We start from the raw sequence: 21,536 nt of genomic DNA on the forward strand, positions 1-21,536 counted from the left end.
ATATAAACCTCTGTTTGCAACTATAAAATGCATGGCGGTGTGTGGTGCAGCGCGGTGTGTAACCCCCTTTCTGATGGTCTTGCATCAGACAGTTACAACCCTTTTTGCATCCTTGTTGGAACTCACACTGCTAGCGATCGAAGATTTATGTTACTTTGGCAAGCTGAACCCGTTATGTACTGTACAGGACACACAGAGGAGATTGATTGACAATGGTCTACAGCCAATCAGGACGCAGAATACAAAGCGATGTAAAAAAATAAAATAAAAAAATAAAAATAAGCATGTCAAATTGCACCAAAACAATTCACATAACTGCAAAGCCACGAAAAGTTAACTGCGATATAGCAAAGGAACACTGTATATTACTGTATTTTAAAGTTGCATTGTGAAAATTACTGTGTATTTTACAATGTTGTTATTACATATACAGCATTAGAAATTGTAAATTTGTTGTATTTGACTTACAGTAGGTTACAATAGATTTTACAGACACTTGTACTGTAAAAAATAGTTTTGCTGCCTTATACTTATTAACCTTTCTAGTCATCTCAATTTAAATCAATCAAACTGACTCAAATATTATGTTAAATGTAAAAAAAAATGTAGTTATTGTTTTTTTTATAATTTTGTACAGTGTAGCATAAGAAAATACACATATATTCAGTCTGAAACTCATTCATCCATTCATTTTCCTTCAGCTTAGTCCTTTATTTATCAGGGGTCACCACAGCGGGATGAACCACCAACTATTCCAGCATATGTTTATATGCATGCTCTTTCAGCTGCAACCCAGTACTGGGAAACACCCATACACACTCCTTTACACACACACACACACACACACATACACTCATACACTATGAACATTTTTATTTATTCAATTCACCTAGTGCATGTGTTTGGACAGTGAGAGAAACCGGAACACCCGGAGGAAACCCGTGCCAACATAGGGAGAACATGCAAACTCCACACAGAAACCAAATGGCCCAAATGGCTCAAACCAGCGACCTTCTTGCTATGAGGCAACATTGCTAACCAATAAGCCACCGTGCCACCCAAGTCAAAAACTTCATTCATAAATTTCACTTAGATATTTCATAAAAATGACAGCAAGAAAGCAATTAAATATGAAGTTCTAAAATAGAAAGATAAAAATAGTATCTTCCTGGCAAGCATACTCCAAATATTTTAGTTTAATACTTAAAAAAACATTTTCTACATTTTCTAAACATCTTAACAGCATTCCTTATTCAGATGTATGTGCACTACCTTGGAAAAGCTGTTGTAGTTCATTGACTGCAATGGAATCTGCTTCATAAAAATTCCCATCATCGTTTCTCATTCATCATTCACTCACTGAAAAGGTTGCCAGGTATTCTGAAATCTCCCATCTAAAAACAAGACGAGAAATGTTTTACATCTTTTGTATTTCACTGCTATGTATAAAAGAGAAACAATCTTGAGAACACCTTCAGCTGTATTAAAGACTTGGTGAGCAAGTGTGGTAAACTCTGCTGCAAATGTGGCTTCATACACTGAAAAAATAATGTGTGCAAAACTGTTGCAAACAATTTATTTGTGTTGAATTTAAACAAATTAAATTTAATAAAATTTTACTTAATTTGTTTGTTTAAATTCAGCCCAAATAAATAGTTTACAGCCACTTAATGTAAAAAAAATAGTAAATCCAAGGAATCACCTCTGAATAATTTTTTTCAGTGTACCTGCAGAGCAGTCGACTTTTTGGTTGCTTGTTCAAATGACTTATTTAAAATGAGCTGCAACAACTCATTTTCGAACAATTTTCACAATTTACTTTAGAACTTTAGTAATTTACTATTACTATTTATTTCACTATTTATTTTTATTCTTTTGTTATGACAGTGAAACTTATTTTAAATAAAACAATTGTGATTTAAAGTAGATTGTACACAAACACAAAAGAACATATGGCATTTAACAAAACAAAATATAATGTTTACTGTACATGTATAATATTAATCCTATTAAGGATTTCACGCTGGTTAACATTACTAAAAATGTAATCAAATTACATTTGACAATTGCTGATGTAATCATCAGTTTTTCAGTCTGAATGACCAGACATTTGTATTCGAGGCACATTATTTTCTTGTATTGAAATATATGCAGGTAAAATATATTTAAAATGCTCTTAATATATATATATATATATATATATATATATATATATATATATATATATATATATATATATATATATATATATATATATATATATATATATATATATATATATTTTTTTTTTTTTTTTTTTTTTTAAATATATTTCCAAAAATGGTCAAAAACCTTTATCTAAATATACAAAAAAATTGTAAAAAACAAATTATATATACATATATTTATATGTATGTAGAAATATTCATTCATTTATTATCTTGTCGGCTTAATCCCTTTATTAATCTGGGGTCGCCACAGTGGAATGAACTGCCAACTTATCCAGCAAGTTTTCACGCAGTGGATGCCCTTCCAGCCGCAACCCATCTCTGGGAATCATCCACAAACACACATTCACACACACACTCATACACTACGGACAATTTAGCCTACCCAGTTCACCTGTACCGCATGTCTTTGGACTGTGGGGGAAACCGGAGCACCCGGAGGAAACCCATGCAAAGGCAGGGAGAACATGCAAACTCCACACAGAAACGCCAACTGAGCCAAGGATTGAACCAGCGACCTTCTTGCTGTGAGGCGGCAGCACTACCTATATTTTTGGCCATTTTTGTATATTTTGCTAAATATTTCAAAATATATTTTTGTAGTATGGAACATCAATGTTTTCTATCTCATGACACTTGAAAGAAACCAAATTCGTGTTCTCAATATACTGAATCACATACTGTATAAGCCTAAAAAGCGAAACGAGACACACAGAAGACAGTGGGAAGGGTCTTGTAGACACTGCTTGAGGCAAAATGTACTTAGCCGTTTTACAGACCAGGGTCAACGTCAAGGCAATAAAAAAGTCAATAAAAGTGTAATTTACTTGCGCTGTGCCTTTAAAAAAATGCATTGATCATTATATGATTTCCTACAACATTTTATTTTCCATTTCAAAGGAATAGTTCACTCAAAATTGACAACTATGTCATCATTTACTCCCCTCCACTTGTTCCAAACCCTGAGTTTCTTTCTTCTGTTGAACACAAAAGAGGATATTTTGTAAAATGCTGAAAAGCAGTAATCGCTGACTTTATTGAAATAGTTTTTCCTACATTGTAAAAAAAAAAAAAAAAAGTTAAAAACTTAAAATTGTAAGGCAACTTGCTGCTGACAAAACAGTTAAGTTGTCCCAGTATGAATTCCACAGTGTGGAGTTCACGTATGAAAATTCACGTATGACTTGAGTCGTTTCAGCTTATTTTAAATACGTAGTTTGAACAAGCAACAAAAGGCTTTTTATGAAAGAAACAAGTTTACACACTTTTTTTAAAGTAAGTAATCACAAAGCAAGAGTGATGATGTGCTCTATTTGTAGCGTTTTCGCAAATTACACATCTTTTCATCACACGCTTTTCCTTACACAATCTGTTCTTAAATAAACAAGCGTGGCTATTATAGGCTTATCTTTCACTCCGCACTTCCTCCACGCTGTCCTGTAGTGCACCTCGCTCCTCGATGACCCGCTCAAACAGGTTCGTACCGTCAGATGCATTTTTTTGGGGGGGGTAGTTTATAGCACAACCTGATGAGAGCACAGGCAATCACCTCAGGCTGCATGTGTGTTTGTGCATGCGTGAACAAACGCATGTGTGTCTTTTTAAGCGTGTGTGTATGAAGTGAAGGGGTCAGGGTCAGAGGTAAAGCTTCAAACCCCAGGCGGAGGATTACGGCTGACAGGAAGTTGCAGTGGAAATGTTGATGATTGAAGTGTCACTTATAATCGCTAAAGAGAGACACAATGTTCGGGTCATGAAGCACAGTTTTGCGGAAGGCGATCTGAGTTATACATTTCAACACTGTTGTTTTTGTTTAAATTAGTTAAATAGACTAGATTACATGGGTTAAAATGTATTTAATATTTGTAATATTAACATTGTCATAATATTACTAAATGCAACTAGCAAGTATTTAACAAAGATTAATAAACACCTAAAATTAGTGCATGCTAGATGCACAAACTACACTGTACACTCAAAAACACTACTTATTTAAAATGAGCTGAAACAACACAATTCTTGAAATTTCATTGGGACAACTTAATTGTTTTATGTTCAATCCACTTAAACTGTTAGAACTAATAAGTTATCTTAATTCCTTCACGTTGTCTCAACACAAATCGATTGTGTTTTACAGTGTAAAAATTGCAGGCTTCCACACAATACATTCATGTTGTCCAAACACAAATTGATAAAGTGAACTTGTTTTGTTTTAACAAATTTAAGTGGATTAAACATAAAACCACTAAGTTGCCCCAAAACTTGCTAGAATTGTCATTTTGAACAAGAAAGCAATGAAACTTTTTTTTTTGACTGTACCTAATGGATGATTGTTGATTATTAATGGCTTTTAATGGTATTAGAATGGCTTTAAACCAAAAACCAGTGTGTGTTTTTTTAGTCTCACTGACAAATCACACACTGTCGTCATTTAAATTGATATGTAAACTATGATAAGATTAACTGAGACTAATCACATTCAAAATAAAAATTAGACAATTGACAAACAGAGAAGCTCTGCAACTCTGTAACTACACATTTATTTACACTTAGAAACACTTTAAAAATAATGTTAATATTAATCTAACGTTATCTTAATGTTATCTTCTGAGAACATTCTGAACCCAGAGCTCTACCTGCAGTATATACAGATTAATGACAGTTTAAAGCAATGTGTTTGCTGCTTTTGGGTTGTCTAATTAGTGAAGTACACACCATTTTTAAGTACAATTCCTTTTCTTACATGTGTTTAAAAGAATGAGTACATTCTCTCATCTCAATTTTAATTCAGTAGTTTACTTTTTAAAAGCTAACAAATTAAATGAAAAAGTAACTCGCGTTACATTTTTAAAAAAGTAACTCAAATAGTTTTACCTGATTTTTAAAGTTATGTGTTACTTTACTTACTTTAAAGTATTTTATACATTTTTATTATATATATATATATATATATATATATATATATATATATATATATATATATATATATATATATATATATATATATATATACACAGTTGAAGTCAGAATTATTAGCCCTCCTTTGATTTTTTTTTTCCTTTTTTTTAAATATTTCTCAAATGATGTTTAACAGAGCAAGGAAGTTTTCACAGTATGTCTGATAATATTTTGTCTTCTGGAGAAAGTCTTATTTGTGTTATTTCGGCTAGAATAAAAGCAGTTTTTTAATTTTTAAAAACCATTTTAGTGACAAAATTATTAGCCCCTTTAAGCTATATTTTTTTCGAAAGTCTACAGAACAAACCATCATTATACAATAACTTGCCTACCCTAACCTGCCTAGTTAACCTAGTTAACCCAGTTAAGCCTTTAAATGTCACTTAAAAAAAAAAAAAAATATATATATATATATATATATATATATATATATATATATATATATATATATATATATATATATATATATATATAACTTTAAAAAATCACTTAAAAAATATCTAGTCAAATATTATTTACTGTCATAATGGCAAAGATAAAATAAATGAGTTATTAAAACTATCATGTCTAGAAATGTGTTGAAGAAATTTGCAATTTGTTGTAGACACTTGTAATTTTAAAGCAGTTTGTAGATGCTTGGAATATATATATTAAAATAATTATTAAAATGCATTACAGGTTTTTTTCTCAGACCTGTCAAAGCTCATTGTAATCTGTGACTTTATTAATGAACATGTGTATATAGCTGTCATATAGGGCAGGGTCTGCTTTGTCTCACTTGGTATGACAGGTCACCTCAGGCCTGATGCATTCTGGGTGATTGCTATGTTCTATGGTCAGGTTATGGAAACAGCCTGCAGGTATGTGTCTAATCGCAGAGGCAACCGTTCGGCCTTTAGGTTCACCATCAGGTCAGTGGAGTCCTGTGACTAGAACCACCTTTACATTGACTTCAGTGATCTAATTATTTATCTTATTCTGAATAAGACAATGATTTATGATTAAAGCTTTTAGAAAATATTAGATTGTTTTATATAATCTGTTCAGATGTGAAAGTAAAGCTGCTTTTATATTTTTATTTTTTTTCTTAATTTTGTTTCTTACTATTATTATATTATCTATCGTTCTTCTTGTTTTGTGTCAAAGCATGAATTCACCAAGACAAATTCCTACTGCATGTATACCCAAAAGCACTTGTCAATGAACATGATTCTGATTCATGTTCCCATTGTACATGTTATGATGCATAGGTGCATCACAGTGGTGCAGTGGCTAGCACAATCGCCTCACAGCAAGAAGGTCGCTGGTCAGTTGGCATATCTGTGTGGAGTTTGCATGTTCTCCCTATGTTTGCGTGGGTTTCCTCTGGGTGCTCCGGTTTCCCCCGCGGTCCAAAAACATGTGGCATGGGTGAATAGGTAAGCTAAATTGTCCATAGTGTATGTGTGTGAAAGAGTGTGTGTGGATGTTTCCCAGTGATAGGTTGCAGCTGGAAAGGCATTCGTAAAACATATGCTGGATAAGTTAGCGGTTTATTCCACTGTGGCGACCCCAGATTAATAAAGGGACTAAGCCGAAAATAATATGAATGAATGAATGATGCGTAGGTGGATTAATGGCGCGTCATAACATCTCTGCAATATGCCAATTAAAATTTCATTAAGAATTTTACATAACAAAATAAAGTTGGTTTCCATTGTGTTGGAATGTAACGCGTGATTTAGATGTTTTTAAATGTATTTTTTTTATTTTACAAATGCTTTAGGTGCTGTTATTTGTCATGCTGAAACAGAAAACAGTGGAGAGCCATCCTTTTTTGTTCGCTGTCAAACGAAATGAAATAGAACAAACAAAATCTTGTCACAAAATATTGCGAAAAAACGAAATTGGTCCATTTTTGTTTTAAAATGTAGCCTATATAAGTTTTGCTATGACTACTCTGTCATCTTCTGCAAAAACAAAAATGCTGAGGATTTCTATAGCTAACGCCGGTGTTCAGGTTCAGTATGCTTACGTGATTTCAAAGTGAAAGTCAGAAAATGTACAGGTCAGAAAATTTATGTGTAGCCTAATTAACTCTCTCTCTCGTGCATATTATGTGATCACAGTATGATCACAGCATTTGTGATTAAAAATAATAATGCTATATTGCAAAAGCAATTAGAAAAGCAATTTTGTAGGCTACATGCATGTAATCGTACTCAGATTTTCATTGCACTTGACATCTCCATACCCACCTCCACCTGTCAGCTCAGCTCCACTGTCGCCATCTAATTTTCAGAGGTAGTTGCTAAAGGCATAACAATTTGTTGGTAAAATTTGCTAAATGACATTTTGACGTCATTGCTTGATGGCATAGTCGCAACAAAACTGCATCTTAATATGATATACAAAATCATTAATGAGTTTTCTCTAACTGACTGGCCATCCCAGCAAAAAATAAAATAAAAAATTGTCTATTTGAAATATGTAGCACTGACTTTATTTTACTGACCTTATGTAGCTCTACACTCTACTAGGTTAAACATGCAGTCTAGTAGCTAAAAGTAGACTAGTGAATGTTAAAAAGGCAGTAACACTTTATAATAACAGTACATGAATAATGATGTATTAATATGTAAACTAAACATTAGTTCATTATGAATAAATGATGAGTTAAGGTATGCACTAATCATGAATTAACTTTAACTACAACATGATTCACATGAGTTCATGTGTGAATGACGGCTACCTTAATTACTTGTTAGTACATGATTGTTTGTTAATTAATGTATTCATTACCACATTAGTTTATGCCTTATTTAACCATGATGAACTCATGAGCTGTTAATGTATAGTTATGTCATGACTTTACTTGGAGGGGCACAATATCATTAACCCATTCTTAACAACTTATGAATTCCTTATGCACAACCAATTAGTTTACAATGAATAACAATAGAAAAGTGTTCTGTCAACATCAACATCAACAAGAGTTCATTAGTAGTTAAGGATGAGTTAATAGTGATGTGCCCCTCCAAGTAAAGTCATGACATGACTATACATTAATAGCTCATGAGTTCATGTTGGTTACATTTAGCTTACACTTAAATGTTAATTAATACATTAATTAACAACATGTACTAACAAGTAATTAAGGTAGTCGTTATTTACACATGAACTTATGTGACTCATGTTGTAGTTAAAGTTAATTCATGATTAATGCAAACCTTAACTCATCATTAATTCATAATAAAGTAATGTTTAGTTTGCATATTAATACATCATTATTCATGTACTGTTATTGTAAAGTGTTACCAAAAAGGCTAAACCTGTTGCTAGTGCTTTTAGAAAAAAATATAGCTAGTATGAACATTTGTTAAATGTAGTAACAATTGCTAAGTTGTCAACATTGGCTAGCATTAACCTTCATTGTTGTCATAGGAAAGTGTACTATTTTTGTTGTTGCTGTTGTTGTTGTTTTACTGAATATCCTAAACAAGTCATTATCTTTAGTTAATCTGCTAACCAAATTACATTTTTAAATGTAAATTCACTAATAGTAAATAATAGGTTTTGTTGAAATGTGCTTATACCAGTAGCCAGGGACATAAACAAGAAAGCCACACACTTTAAAAACTTAATAAAACTATTTATACATTTTTATATTTTACATTTGTACAGTTTGTATGTCTTGTTCATAGGCTGCTTAACGTTACATTCCCTCTGGCATTTATTTTATGACTGTAAAATGTTATATTGTTCTTTAAATCAAAAACAAACAACAAAAACAGTGGCTAGCGCCTTAGCCGTTAGCATAGCGCTACGACAAAAACTATACAGTATATCAACAGAACTCATGCTAACATCCGTGTGTACTTGGCGCATCTGTAATGGGGAGGTGATTTTTACATACCAAGAGGAGAAACCACAACCTGTCCACAGAGGAAAGGATCCACCCTTCTGCCGTATGAACAATGACCCTGTTGTCTTCACTTGCTGATGAAAACCTGTCATTATCATCAGGGCATGAACATAAACTAACAGCAAACACGCCGTGCCATATCATAACTCATCGTGATGACTTCCATCACTCTGACAGAAAAGGTTTCACAGTGATTACATGTTTGTAAAGTCACGTTGTGCCTTCCTCTGTACAGTACTGTCATCATATGATCAACTCCAAACATTCAATAGTTTTATTATAAACTAGTCTGAAAACGATATTTTACACAATTTAGGTTTAAATTCAAGGATTTCAACGTGTCCCTCACTGATCTATATTTGTTTTGAGTTATACAATTATTAATTAAATGAGCTTATGGGTTGTAAAGACATTGGTGTCTGCATTAAATAAAATGTACAAAGGTATAAGCATAGCCTATTTAGTACAGTATATACTTAAAAAATTTAAAGACATCCTATTAGGACAAGCTTTTTAATTATGGTGAGCTGGTTTTTACATTTGGTGTTTGTACTTGGACCTGTTTTGTTACTGCAAAGCTCTTTGTGACTTATTGTCTGTGAAAGTTTCTATATAAATACGTTTTACTTGCTTACTTAAATGTATACGAAATAATGTTACACCACTATTCAGTGTAAGATACACACTCACCGGCCACTTTATTAGGTACACCTTACTAGCACTTGGTTGGACCCTCTTTTGCCTTCAGAACTGCCTTAATCTTTCGTGGCAGAGATTCAACAAGCTACAGGAAATATTCCTCAGGGATTTTGGTCCAAATTGACATGATAGCATCAGGCAGTTGCTGCAGATTTGTTGGCTGAACATCCATGATGCGAATCTCTTGTTTCACCACATCCCAAAGGTGCTCAATTGGATTGAGATCTAGTGACTGTGGAGGCCATTTGAGTACAATGAACTCATTGTCATGTTCAAGAAAGCAGTCTGACGTGATTCACGCTTTATGATATGGAGCATTATCCTATGCATACCTTCATCATCACAAATTGACACAAGTGATTGCTAAGGCAATGCTATGCAGTTGTCAAGACATCTTTGCTATGCCAATGCTAAGCTAAAGTGTTCTGGATGGATATAAAAATAATAATATGCATGGGGATGATTATTGCTTATTATTATTACAGCACAGAAAGTGAAGATGTAAATATGTTTCCAGAGACTGTACCTAGTAATATAAATCATGTCTATAGGTGTCAGTGTTATTCACAACCAGAGGAATCACATGCATTAAAGTAATAGACATAACAATAGATTATACACTAACATAGTCTATAGTTATATTTAGACCAATATAATCTGACAACATAATAAAAGTTATATATTATGTTTAAAAGATACATAAAAACTGTAAAAAAAATTCCTGGTTGCCTTCAATTTTTAAGCTTTATAAATTTACCCTTATGAGTCCATTAAACTTATATTATGTTTAACTGACTTAAAAAATCTTGCCTAACTAATAAAATTAAGTTTGAACATGATTAACTTAGTTTAATAAGTTACAATGAGCTAAAACATGCTGTCATGACTAACTGATCATGTAATTTTTACAGTGTATATACTGTATATACAGTTGAAGTCAGAATTATTAGCCCCCCATTGAATTAGTTTTTCTTTTTTAATATTTTCTAAATGATGTTTAATAGAGCAAGGACATTTTCACAGTATGTCTGATATTTTTTCTTCTGGAAAAAGTCTTATTTGTGTTATTACAGCATGAATAAAAGCAATTTTTAATTTTTTTAAAAAACATTTTAGGGATAAAATGATTAGCCTCTTTAAGCTAATTTTTTTCAATAGTCTAAAGAAAGAAAGAAAAAACATCGTTAAACAATAACTTTCCTTATTACCCTAACATGCCTAGATAAACTAATTAACTTATTTAAGCCTTTAAATGTCACTTTAAGCTGTATAGAAGGGTTTCAGAAAATATCTAGTCAAATATTATTTACTGTCATCATGGCAAAGATAAAATAAATCAGTTATTAGAAATGAGTTATTAAAACTATTATAAAAAAATGTGCTGAAAAAAAAAAACTTCTCTCCGTTAAACAGAAATTGGGGAAAAAAATAAACAAGAGGCTAATAATTCTGACTTCAACGTGAAGTACAATGAGAATGTTGTTTATTTTTATTTTTTTACATACATTTCTATGTTTAACTTTACCCATATTTTGACATTTTATGCTGCATTAATGCCGGGTTTCACACAACCAAACAGAAGAGAATTCAATTAACATAATAGTTTTTTTTTTTTTTCAAATACTTACTTATTTTATATAAGTAGTTGGAACAAACAGCAAACATAATTTTCTGACTATATTTATGAATATAATTTGATTCCAAAACCAAAATCGATAGTCTGGTCTAATAACAAAATAAATAACTTTGGTCAACGTTAGTGTGTAACATGAAAGATTATTGCAGTCCTTTTTTCATCACTGACTGCTTTGATCGTAAAACTTTATATCCAAGTGAGGTGTTGAAAAGTAGAACATGGTGTAGAACATACACTGTACCAGAATAGTTGGCGGTTCATTCCACTGTGGCAACCTCTGAATAATAAGGGACTAAACTAAAGGAAAATGAATAAATTTAGTATTTGTGAGACGGCCAATCAGTTTACACTCTCTACATTTTCTCAGCCAATTCACCAGTCAGCTGCATCTAAAGTCTGTCAATCTTAGTCATCTCACACCCAGTTATTGGTGGTTAATGCTGTTCCATGTGGACAGCTGCTTGTGTTATTTCAGATACTTGCTAATGTATTTACAGTAGCAATTAGCCTTCAGCAGTTCGCCTCCGCTAACTCATGCTAATACACTGGTCAAGTCTGTCCAGCGTCTGCGACATGGCAATACCGCCTACACACACACACACACACACACACACACACACACACACACACACACACACACACACACACACACACAGAGACACACACACACACATTCACCTGCTGCTCATTTTTGGGCAGGTTTATGATTTCGACCTAAAGGGCTTGACTGGTAAACAAACTAGACCATTCATGAATATCATTGGTCCATGAACAGTTCCTGCTTGTCGTCAAACTTTTTCAGAACTGTACAAGAGGTGATTCAGTCATAATAAATGTTAATGAAGCTGTAAATTTTTTGAACAAATATGTGGACACTTTTGCATTTTCAGAAGCTATGGAAATAAAAATACAAAACTGGAAATAGATTAGGACCATTGTTATTGTGGTAACACTTTACAATAAGGTTCATTAGTTAATGCATTTACTAACATGAACTAATCATGAACAACACATGTACAGCATTTATTCATCATAATTGAACATTTACTAATGCATTATTAACATTTAAGTCCATGCTTGTTAACATTAGTTAATGCACCATGAGTTAACATGAACTAACAATGAACAACTGTATTTTCATTAACTAACGTTAACTAGCATGAACAAATACAGTAGTAAATGTTCATTGTTTGTTCACCTTAGTAAATGCATTAATTAACATTAACTAATGAACCTTATTGTAAAGTGTGACCGTTATTGTTTACATCCCTCAAAAAGGTCCATAGGAAACAGTCTATAAGTATATATGTACAGAAATAATCACGTGAAACAATATCAGTGTAAAAAACTGATATTTCTGTATTTATAACCACCTCAGAGGATATTGGGGGTCGCGAGTCACTGGCATTGTCATTTTGGGGGTCGCGGCCTGAAAAGTTTGGGAACCCCTGCAATAGAGCACCGTTGGGATGTGGTGAAACAGAAGATCATAGATGTGCAGCCGACAATTCTGCAGCAACTGCATGATGCGATTATGTCAACATGGAGCAAAATCCCTGAGGAATATTTCCAGTACCTTGTTGAAGCTATGTCGTGAAGGATTAAAGCAGTTTTGAAGGTAAAAGGAGACCCAACCCAGGACTAGTGAGGTGTACCTAATAAAGTGGCCGGTGAGTGTATGCATATAATTTCATTAATTTTGCTTCGGATTACTCCCTTATTATTATTATTGCCACAGCGGGTGCCCTTTCAACTACAACCCAGTGCCATACACTATTCACTTTTCCACTATGGGCAATTTCGTTCATTCAGTTCACCTATAGCGCATGTGTTTGGACTGTGGGGGAAACCGAAGCACCCAGAGGAAACACACATCAAAATGGGGAGAACATGCAACTCCACACAGAAATGCCAACTGACCCAACCTGTGAAGTTCTTGACTAGCTAACCACTGAGCCACAGTGCCACCCACTTGATCCTCATGGCTTTGAAAGAATTTTAACAAATCATAATACTATAAATGACACTTCTTGCTTTGCCAGTTTTTGAGAGTTCAAAATGTCCTCTGCAGTTATATGGAAAAATCGTGCGCATCCTGTCTGCGGTTTATGATGAGAATGACTTAAGAGCGATCAAACAATGCCAGAATCTAAATTGTTGTATGACCTATTCCTCCACCGTCCAAAACTTGAGCGTGTGAGATCCACAGAGAGATGAGTCAGAGATATAGCAGGACATTTGATCTGCTGTTCTGGAGCCCGAACAGCCCATTAAGACAGCGATGTGGATGCATAGACAGTGAAGATGGACGCGGAGGGCACAGCGGTCACTGTCACCCAGCTGGCAGAGCTATAAGTCATCGGCGGGCACAGCTGCGCACAGATCCTCCCAGAAGCCACCAGTGCAGATCTGCTCACGGCTTCTTGTCTGCGCGATGCGTTTTTCTCTCAGCGTGATCGGAGGCCCTGCTAAAGCCTGAGCCAAAACAGACTTTCATGCAAATTCCACGAATAAGTCCGCAGCAATTTAAAAACACAAAGGTCAGAGTTATTAGCCCTATATTTTTTGTGCGCAGGATTTTTTCAACACATTTCTAAACATAATAGTTTGTTAAAAGCAAATTAATTAATTAATAAATTTGTTTAAAAGAGTAACTCAAATGTTTGCAATGTAATTTAAATTCAACAAATCGACCATCAAAATAAAGTGTGACCAAAGTAAAATTATTACATAACTCAAAATACTAACGTGTTACCCCCAAAACAGACTATATTAGGAAAGAGCAAGGAGGGATGCGGTGGGGAGGGGTGAAAAGGGTGCGCAACATATTTAAAGGGCCATGACACCCCCCACTTTCGGTTAAAGTCGACTTCAGAATTTTTTCAAAAGATGCATGATTAACGGGCGTGGAGCTCCGCGAGCATCGGGCAGGAGTGGGCGTGGCCAGCAGGGGAGAACGTGAGCGAACGAAGTTAGCTCACAAAATGAGACAAACCGTGAGGAGACGCATGAGTTTATAGTTTACAGTTAAAATGCAAAGAAATGAACAGTGATTTAATGCCCTGCTACATTTGTTATTCGTAATTTCATATACAGACAACCACAATTTATATCATTATAAAGATAAGTGTGTTCATGTAAACCCTATAAATGAGGAATTCTCCCTCAATCCCCGTATCCAGCAGACTCAGTGCAGCAGGTCTCGTGACCTGTCTATTTTAACCATTAGCCCTGCTGGAGGATTTAGGCAAACACAGCAGCACAGTGATGTGTCTGAATGTGAACGAACTCCTGATAAAAGACAGCATCCGCCATTCTCTAATTCTCGTGCTGCTCTCCCAACAAAAATGCTAGCAGCACACACAGCTTTGCTGTATGATCGGCCCTGACAAGATCGCGGGGAAAAAAAACATGCAACAAACCCCGTGGATCATGGAAACAAATGCATATGAGCCTTCATGAACGGCTAAATACTGTGTGCCCGTGCCGTGGATCCGTGACGTGTCTCACAGCTCGGGCTTGACTCTGGCAGGTCTGGCAGGTCTCATGAATAATTAAGCAGCCGGCTCTTCTCATAGGATAAGAAAACTCCGCTATGATAATAATGAGAAACCGACGCGTCATCATTGCACTTGCAGTACTACGCTACGTCGCCGATTTTGATCCCGCCCCAAAAATCATTTTAAACCCGGAAGCTGAAATCAGCTGACAAAAGCTGAAAATTATCCATTTTCCCCACAATTAAAGTTAACAGGTGCTAACATTGTCTTAACTGATGCTCAACACACACAAATCTGTTAATATAAAAACAAAGTTCTCCAGGGTGTCCTGAACCTTTAAGGACCAGGAGGGAGACGCGTGATTACCGGGAGATTGGCACTCGTTTGTGGGCATCCTGGAGTTTTTGTGCATTTGCGGGAGACTACCGAAACTTCCGGGAGACTTGGGATGTCTGGAATGACCTCCCACCCTACTCATAATTCTCTCTTCATATAGTCGTATGCATTTGACATATCCATAAAACACTGTGATATAGCCGGGCTTGGATCGTTTGCTTTCTTACTACAATCGATCCGCTACAGAGTTTGTTTCAATCGAGCCGAGACCACCTCATTCAAGGGATCTTGGAGCGATTGTTTTTGTGCGACTGGTGGTTTCACAAGTGCCAAACGAACCGCAGTAACTGGGCAAACGAGACAGGTTCCGAAACAAAAGTGTAGATGTGAGAGCACCCTAGACTTTTGAATCGGAACCTGTCTCGTTTGCACAGTTAGCGCGGTTCGTTTGGCACTTGTGAAACCACCAATCGCGCTCGGATCCACCCCAAAACAATGTGAGCCGCCAACTATTCCAGCATATGTTTTACGCCCTTCCAGTCATAACCCAGTATTGGGAAACACCCATACACACTAACTCACACACACTAAGGCTAATTTATTTTAATCAATTTACCTGTACCGCGTGTGTTTGTACTTTGAGGGAAACCGGAGCAACCAGAGGAAACCCATGATGCCGCCGTATTAAGTATATGTTATATAAAATATTAATTCATTAAATAAGCAGAAGAAATATCATATTATTTATTAATTTAGCTGACTATTGATGTAATCTCGCTGTGAATAATGAATAAAATTTGCCTTCTGTATTTTGGATCTAGATCTAAATCAGAATCAGAGCGGACTGTAAGTAAAAGTAGTAAGCGATGTAAGATAGAAGTCAGACAAAAAAGCAGACATCTGATATAGTGGACTTGATACACTGCAAAAAAATATTTTCTTACTTAGCTTTTTTGTCTTTTTTCTAGTCCAAATATCTACATATTCTTAAATCAAGATGCATTTTCTGGACAAGCAAAACATACTGTCTTGTTTTAAGGAATAAAATGCCAAAATTAAGTGAGTTTTTTTTTAAATCAAGCAAAATAATCTGCCAATGGGGTGAGCAAAATAATCTTGTTTTTCGATTTGTGATAAGATTATTTTGCTTACCCCATTGGCAGATTATTTTGCTTGATTTGAGGAAAAACTCACTTCATTTTGGCATTTTATTTCTTAAAACAAGACAGTATGTTTTTCTTGTCTAGAAAATGCATCTTGATTTAATAACTTTTAGATATTTGGACTAGAAAAGGGACAAAAAAATCTCAGTAAGAAAATAATTTTTTGCTGTGTAGGGAGCAGTTTTAGACATAGTTACAATATGTGTGGTGTTCTGTTCATGCTCTGTTCATGTCCTATTATGATAAAAACAACTCTTAATGTACTTTCTGAAATATTTGCTTGTAATTTGCATTTTACACCGCTACTTGGATTCATAAGAGAAGCCGTGTTTCAAGCCAAGGAAACATCAGTGAGCGCCACGCTGCAGACTGTGTAATGCAGGATCAACTGCCTTTGGAAATCGCTGCACAATTACGTATTTGTTGACAAGCCGTGGCAACAACCAATGTGTCTTATGGAAACGATATGCTTCAGTAGTCCATGAACACTGCCAGGCTGGAAGACTTGAATTCCAGCTAACTGTTTAAGAACTGTCCCACAATGCAAGAAAAGAAAAACTGATTAATTACTTTTGGGTGCACAGTAGATTCCCTGCTCAATAATGGATGATGTACAGTCACACCGCGCAGCTGTTTTTGAAGCTAGCGTCGTTTCATTTACAGACGTTCTCGGTTTGAGAAAAAAAAAAGGAAAATGACGAACTCACTGTGCAAAAAAAAAAAAAATTGTGAGTTGCATTATGGGATGTTGATCTCTACTCTGTCGACTTTTGATGTTGAAAACTCAACTCCACAGTTGAGCAAGTGACATTAGTTGAAGTTTTAGTAGTTTGAAAGAATCTATTGTTCAAGAAATACAGTAATATATAGAGAAATAAGTCTGTAGAACATACCTTTCAACCTTCCCGTTTTCCCAGGATTCTCCTGTGTTTTACTGTTTTATCCCGCCATCATCCCTTAAAGCAGGGCCGGAGTGGGACTCCTTTTCAGCCCTGGAGTTTCAAGCCTCAGACCGGCCCACCTCAGTTCACGACTGACTAAAATAAGGTCATTTCCAAATCAGTTTCTAATGATACTATCACGTCTTTTTTTTGAGAAAACAGCTGCTTTAGAACTTCAAATGTTCAACAACCCTAACAGTCTGATATGTCTGAACAATAAAAATTAAAAAAAAAAAATTAATCAGACGAGGATCGAATCCGGGTCTGCCGCGTCGTAATCTTACGAGCTATCCACAGAACTACAACAGCTGAATGTAATGCAGTGACTCATTTATATTATATCATCATTAACCTGCAGGCTGCGTCTAGATAAAAAGGCTGTGGTCAAGTAAATAAATAAATAAATTTAAAAAGTGTGACTGCTGAGAGCAACAGATTCTGGAGCTAGGGACACCGGCCCTCGCGGTCAAAAAACGGACCGGCCCACTGAGAATTCTCCCGGTCCTCCCGATTTAGCCAATCCGGGCCTGCCGTAAAGGTATTTTCCCGTATTTCTCCCGTTTTTTCAGTCTTTCTCCAAACAGCCGAGCCTCCCTATACACAACCTATACCGCCGAACCACCAGGGGTCGCCCCTTGCTCTAAAACGTGAGTATTCTGTGCTTTCGCTTTGTTTAGGAATGAAAACACTTATAAATAAATATTAAAAACGGCGCGATTCAATTTCTTTTTCATTACAGGTGCCGTCGCCCATTCTATACAATCCTCAAAGCAGTTATATAATGGTGCATGATGGTCATATGATATGATAAACGGATGCTGTTTCGCAAACGGATTCTGTACACGTGATTTGAAGCGGAGAGAAAGTCTGGCTTTTGGGTGCGTGTTTAAACAGGCATACACACATAATTATTAATAATAATAACATATAAGGATGTCGATTTTAGTGTTTTTTTCCCCAAACACAGCTAATTTTGTCTTAAATGAGCATAAAAGGTTAGGAAAGCAGTCGAATGCTTTCATTATAACGTTAGATGTGTGCATTTTTAAAGTGACACCTGTAAATGTAATAAAAAAATCGTAATAAATGAGAGATTCATTCGTTGCTCTTTAATCAGAATGTGTAAGTTATATAGTCGAGAAATGGCTAATGAGTTTGATAGCTTGATTCTATTTCATTATAATAGCTAATTTTAATAAGCTGGACTGTTTGCTAATGTATATGCTGCTGATGTATATATTTATTTTTCTTTTGTTAATAATAATTTTAAAACATATTACTGATCATTCAACTGTTTATTTACAATAAAACTGCTCCAAATTAACATTTTTAGTATGGGGGGTCCCTTATTATGGTGGGCATGTGATCAATCATGTGATCTTATTTTCACGCAGCAATCATGACGGTTGGGTTTAGGGGTGGGGTTAGGTGCCACGCCTCCTTTTTAAAATAGTACAATTTCATACAACTGAACTCAAATATACTCTAAAATACTTACGTTTTCTCTCGTGAGATCAGGCTGGTAGTTTTGTGATTCATGTTTTTGTTTCTTATTTTTTCCCTGTTAAAATCGCATTATGAGACCTTGATAATTCTTCGGACACCTTTTGACCTTAAAAAGTTGGAAAAGGTGACTTTTATGAAACATTTTTATAGTTTAAAGTGATATATTCTCTGGCATGGTGTTGTAAATTATTATACAAAATGCCTTTAATAAACTGCCAGCAATTTTCTTATGTTATTCTTCAGCATACCTGTCAACATTGGGATGTGAAAATAAGATCCTGGATTAATAAAGGGACTAAGCCGACAAGAAAATGAATGAATGAATGAATGAATGAATGAATGAATGAATGAATGAAAGTCTGACTTGAGTCAAGTCATGTGACTCGAGTCCCCCATCTCTGCTATTCACCCCTTCCCCTTATCCCTACGCCTTCACACTAAAGAGAATTGAGACACCCCTACCCCTTCACGGGAACACGCAAAACGAGGGGTAAGGGGAAGGGCTAAGGGGTAGAATTGGGATTGGGCCAAAACCTCTAGATAGGAAAGACATATTTTGCAGTGTCTTGATGGTAAATGCTCCGCACAACGATTAAGACTGGGCAGCAGAGAATCAAAGGTATTAATATCTGGCCATGTGTTTGCTTGATGATATTGGCTGGTTTTGAACAGGCCGGCTGTGTGATTTTAGAACTTTCCAGCAGGAGAAAAAAATAAACAAATGGAAAAAAGAGGAAGCACGGATGTCTGAGTGGCAGGCGTTGAGAGACTTCTCCCATCATAGACCGTTTATGCTCATTTTTTTAACGAATGCTGTGACAGCGGTGGATGTCAGAGCCGTTTCTGCGTTCACCTGCTTCCTCCAACCGCCATACATGATGAAGGTCGGGACAGGGTCAGTGGGTGGGGCCAGTCAGGTTGATTGACAGCCTTTAATGCGGTATGTTAACGCTGCAGCACACGTAGGCCAGAGGGGAAAAGGAATGAAGAAAAGTATAGATTGGCCTCCAAAATAAACAAAAAGTCATTGTCTGTCGACTGATGGCACGAGGAGCACATGTACACACACGTCAATGCATATAGCCAAACATACGTGTCCATAAAAAGCCTGAAAATTACACCTAAAAGTCAATGTTTGGATTGAAGTTTACACGAACATGTGCTTTTGAAAGAAAAACACAAGCTGTTCTTATAACTCTGTCGTCCGGACATGATTATCCTTCTGATCGCTGCAATTACCTGGTTCATATATTTTTAAGGCACCCTTGGCTCCTGCAACAGGCCCTATGACTCCATCAAAGAGGGGAAAATGGGGAAAATAACACAGCAAAATGAGCTTTCATGGGTCTACAGGTAGGAGTAACTCGGGCTGACGCTGTTCCAGCTCTCCTAGGTGAGCTGCACAAAAGGCTAAAAGCATTAAAACGCTATTTCATTTTACAAGCTTTACCTCTGATTGGGAAGTCATTGCATGCTTTATTAAAGAGCAGCTGCTTTGGGTTAGATAACAGAGTTGGGCCAATGTGCGTTTTCCTTTTTTCTTTTTATTCATTTGTTTTACTTGTCTGAAATCCGGAGGAACTTAAATTGCTTTGAACTTTAATGGACAAAGGAAAAAAAACACAAGGACTGAAAACATTCTAAATATATGTGGAACTTGTATTTCTAACATTGTGGGGACTAAATGTATAGCAGTACTAGTAAATTTTGACCTTGTGGGGACCATGTGTTTTATTGAAAATTTAAAAAGCTGCAGGGATAGAATATACAGATTATATAACAATCATTAAACAATATAAAATCAACATGGTGGTGCAGTGGGTAGCACAATTGCCTCACAGCAAGAAGGTCACTGGTTCGAACCCCGGCTGAGTCAGTTGGCATTTTTGTGTGAAGTTTGAATGTTCTCCCCGTGTTGCCGTGGGTTTCCTCCAGGTGCTCCTTTTTCCAAAAACATGTGGTATAGGTGAATTGTTTAAGCTAAATTGTCCGTAGTGTATGATTGTGAATGAATGTGTATGGGTGTTTCCCAGTGATTGGTTTAGGCTGGAAGGGTGCGTATAACATATGCTACATTGTAAAAAAAAAAAACAGTTATTTTACTTTTTTTTAGTCAGCTAGGTTGCTGAAAAAAGCCTGCAATGTCAGATACAATGCACACAATAGAGTGAGTGATGTCACTGTGACGGGTAGGGTTAGGGGTGGGGTTAGGTAAGCGCATTAGAAAGCATTGGATGCAGCTCAGAATGCACTGCACCAGGTCTGCATCCTGACCCCTCTCGTTAAATTACAGACATTTACCATAAAAAAACAAATGGTAAATTACAGAAATTGACTGAAAATTTAAATTTAGGAAATTTCTGTCATTTAAAGTCTGTTCTTTTACGGTAATTGTCTGTAATTTAACGGCTTTACTTTTTTACATTTCCCTAGCTGCCGGAATAAAAAATTTAAAACAGCAGATTTTTTTACAGTGTGGACAAGTTGGCGCTTCTTTCCACTGTGGCGACCCCAGATTAATAAAGGGACTTTACACTGCCTGACATACACACTGCCTGACAAAAGTCTTGTCTCCTATCCAGATTTTAAGAACAACAAATAATAACTTGACTTCTAGTTGATCATTTGGTATCAGAAGGGGCTTATATGAAAGGTGAAGGCCTCTAGATTAAGCTTATTTTACCAA

General features: G+C 35.6%; 1 protein-coding gene across 3 annotated transcripts in view; it reads right to left on the minus strand.

Moving 5' to 3' along the window:
* The window catches only part of LOC147832943 (uncharacterized), a 31,583-nt gene extending 21,993 nt beyond the window's left edge, over positions 1 to 9,590 (minus strand). The window contains exons 1-2 of one of the 3 annotated variants that reach the window (XR_015515324.1): positions 9,061 to 9,327; positions 1,273 to 1,394 (exon numbers count right to left, since the gene is read on the minus strand). Coding sequence is in view for 1 of the 3 variants with exons in the window: in XM_087293634.1 (XP_087149760.1) it covers positions 1,273 to 1,335 (63 nt within the window). In the remaining 2 variants the exon portion in view is untranslated. Of the gene's footprint in view, positions 1 to 1,272; positions 1,395 to 9,060 lie in introns of all 3 variants that reach the window. The other 2 variants (XR_015515325.1, XM_087293634.1) reach the window with 2 other exon arrangements.
* Positions 9,591 to 21,536: the final 11,946 nt, after the last annotated feature.

The sequence above is a fragment of the Danio rerio genome, chromosome 18 (assembly GCF_052040795.2).
Source record: "Danio rerio strain M-AB ecotype USA chromosome 18, GRCz13ab, whole genome shotgun sequence".
NCBI classification, from domain to species: domain Eukaryota; kingdom Metazoa; phylum Chordata; class Actinopteri; order Cypriniformes; family Danionidae; genus Danio; species Danio rerio.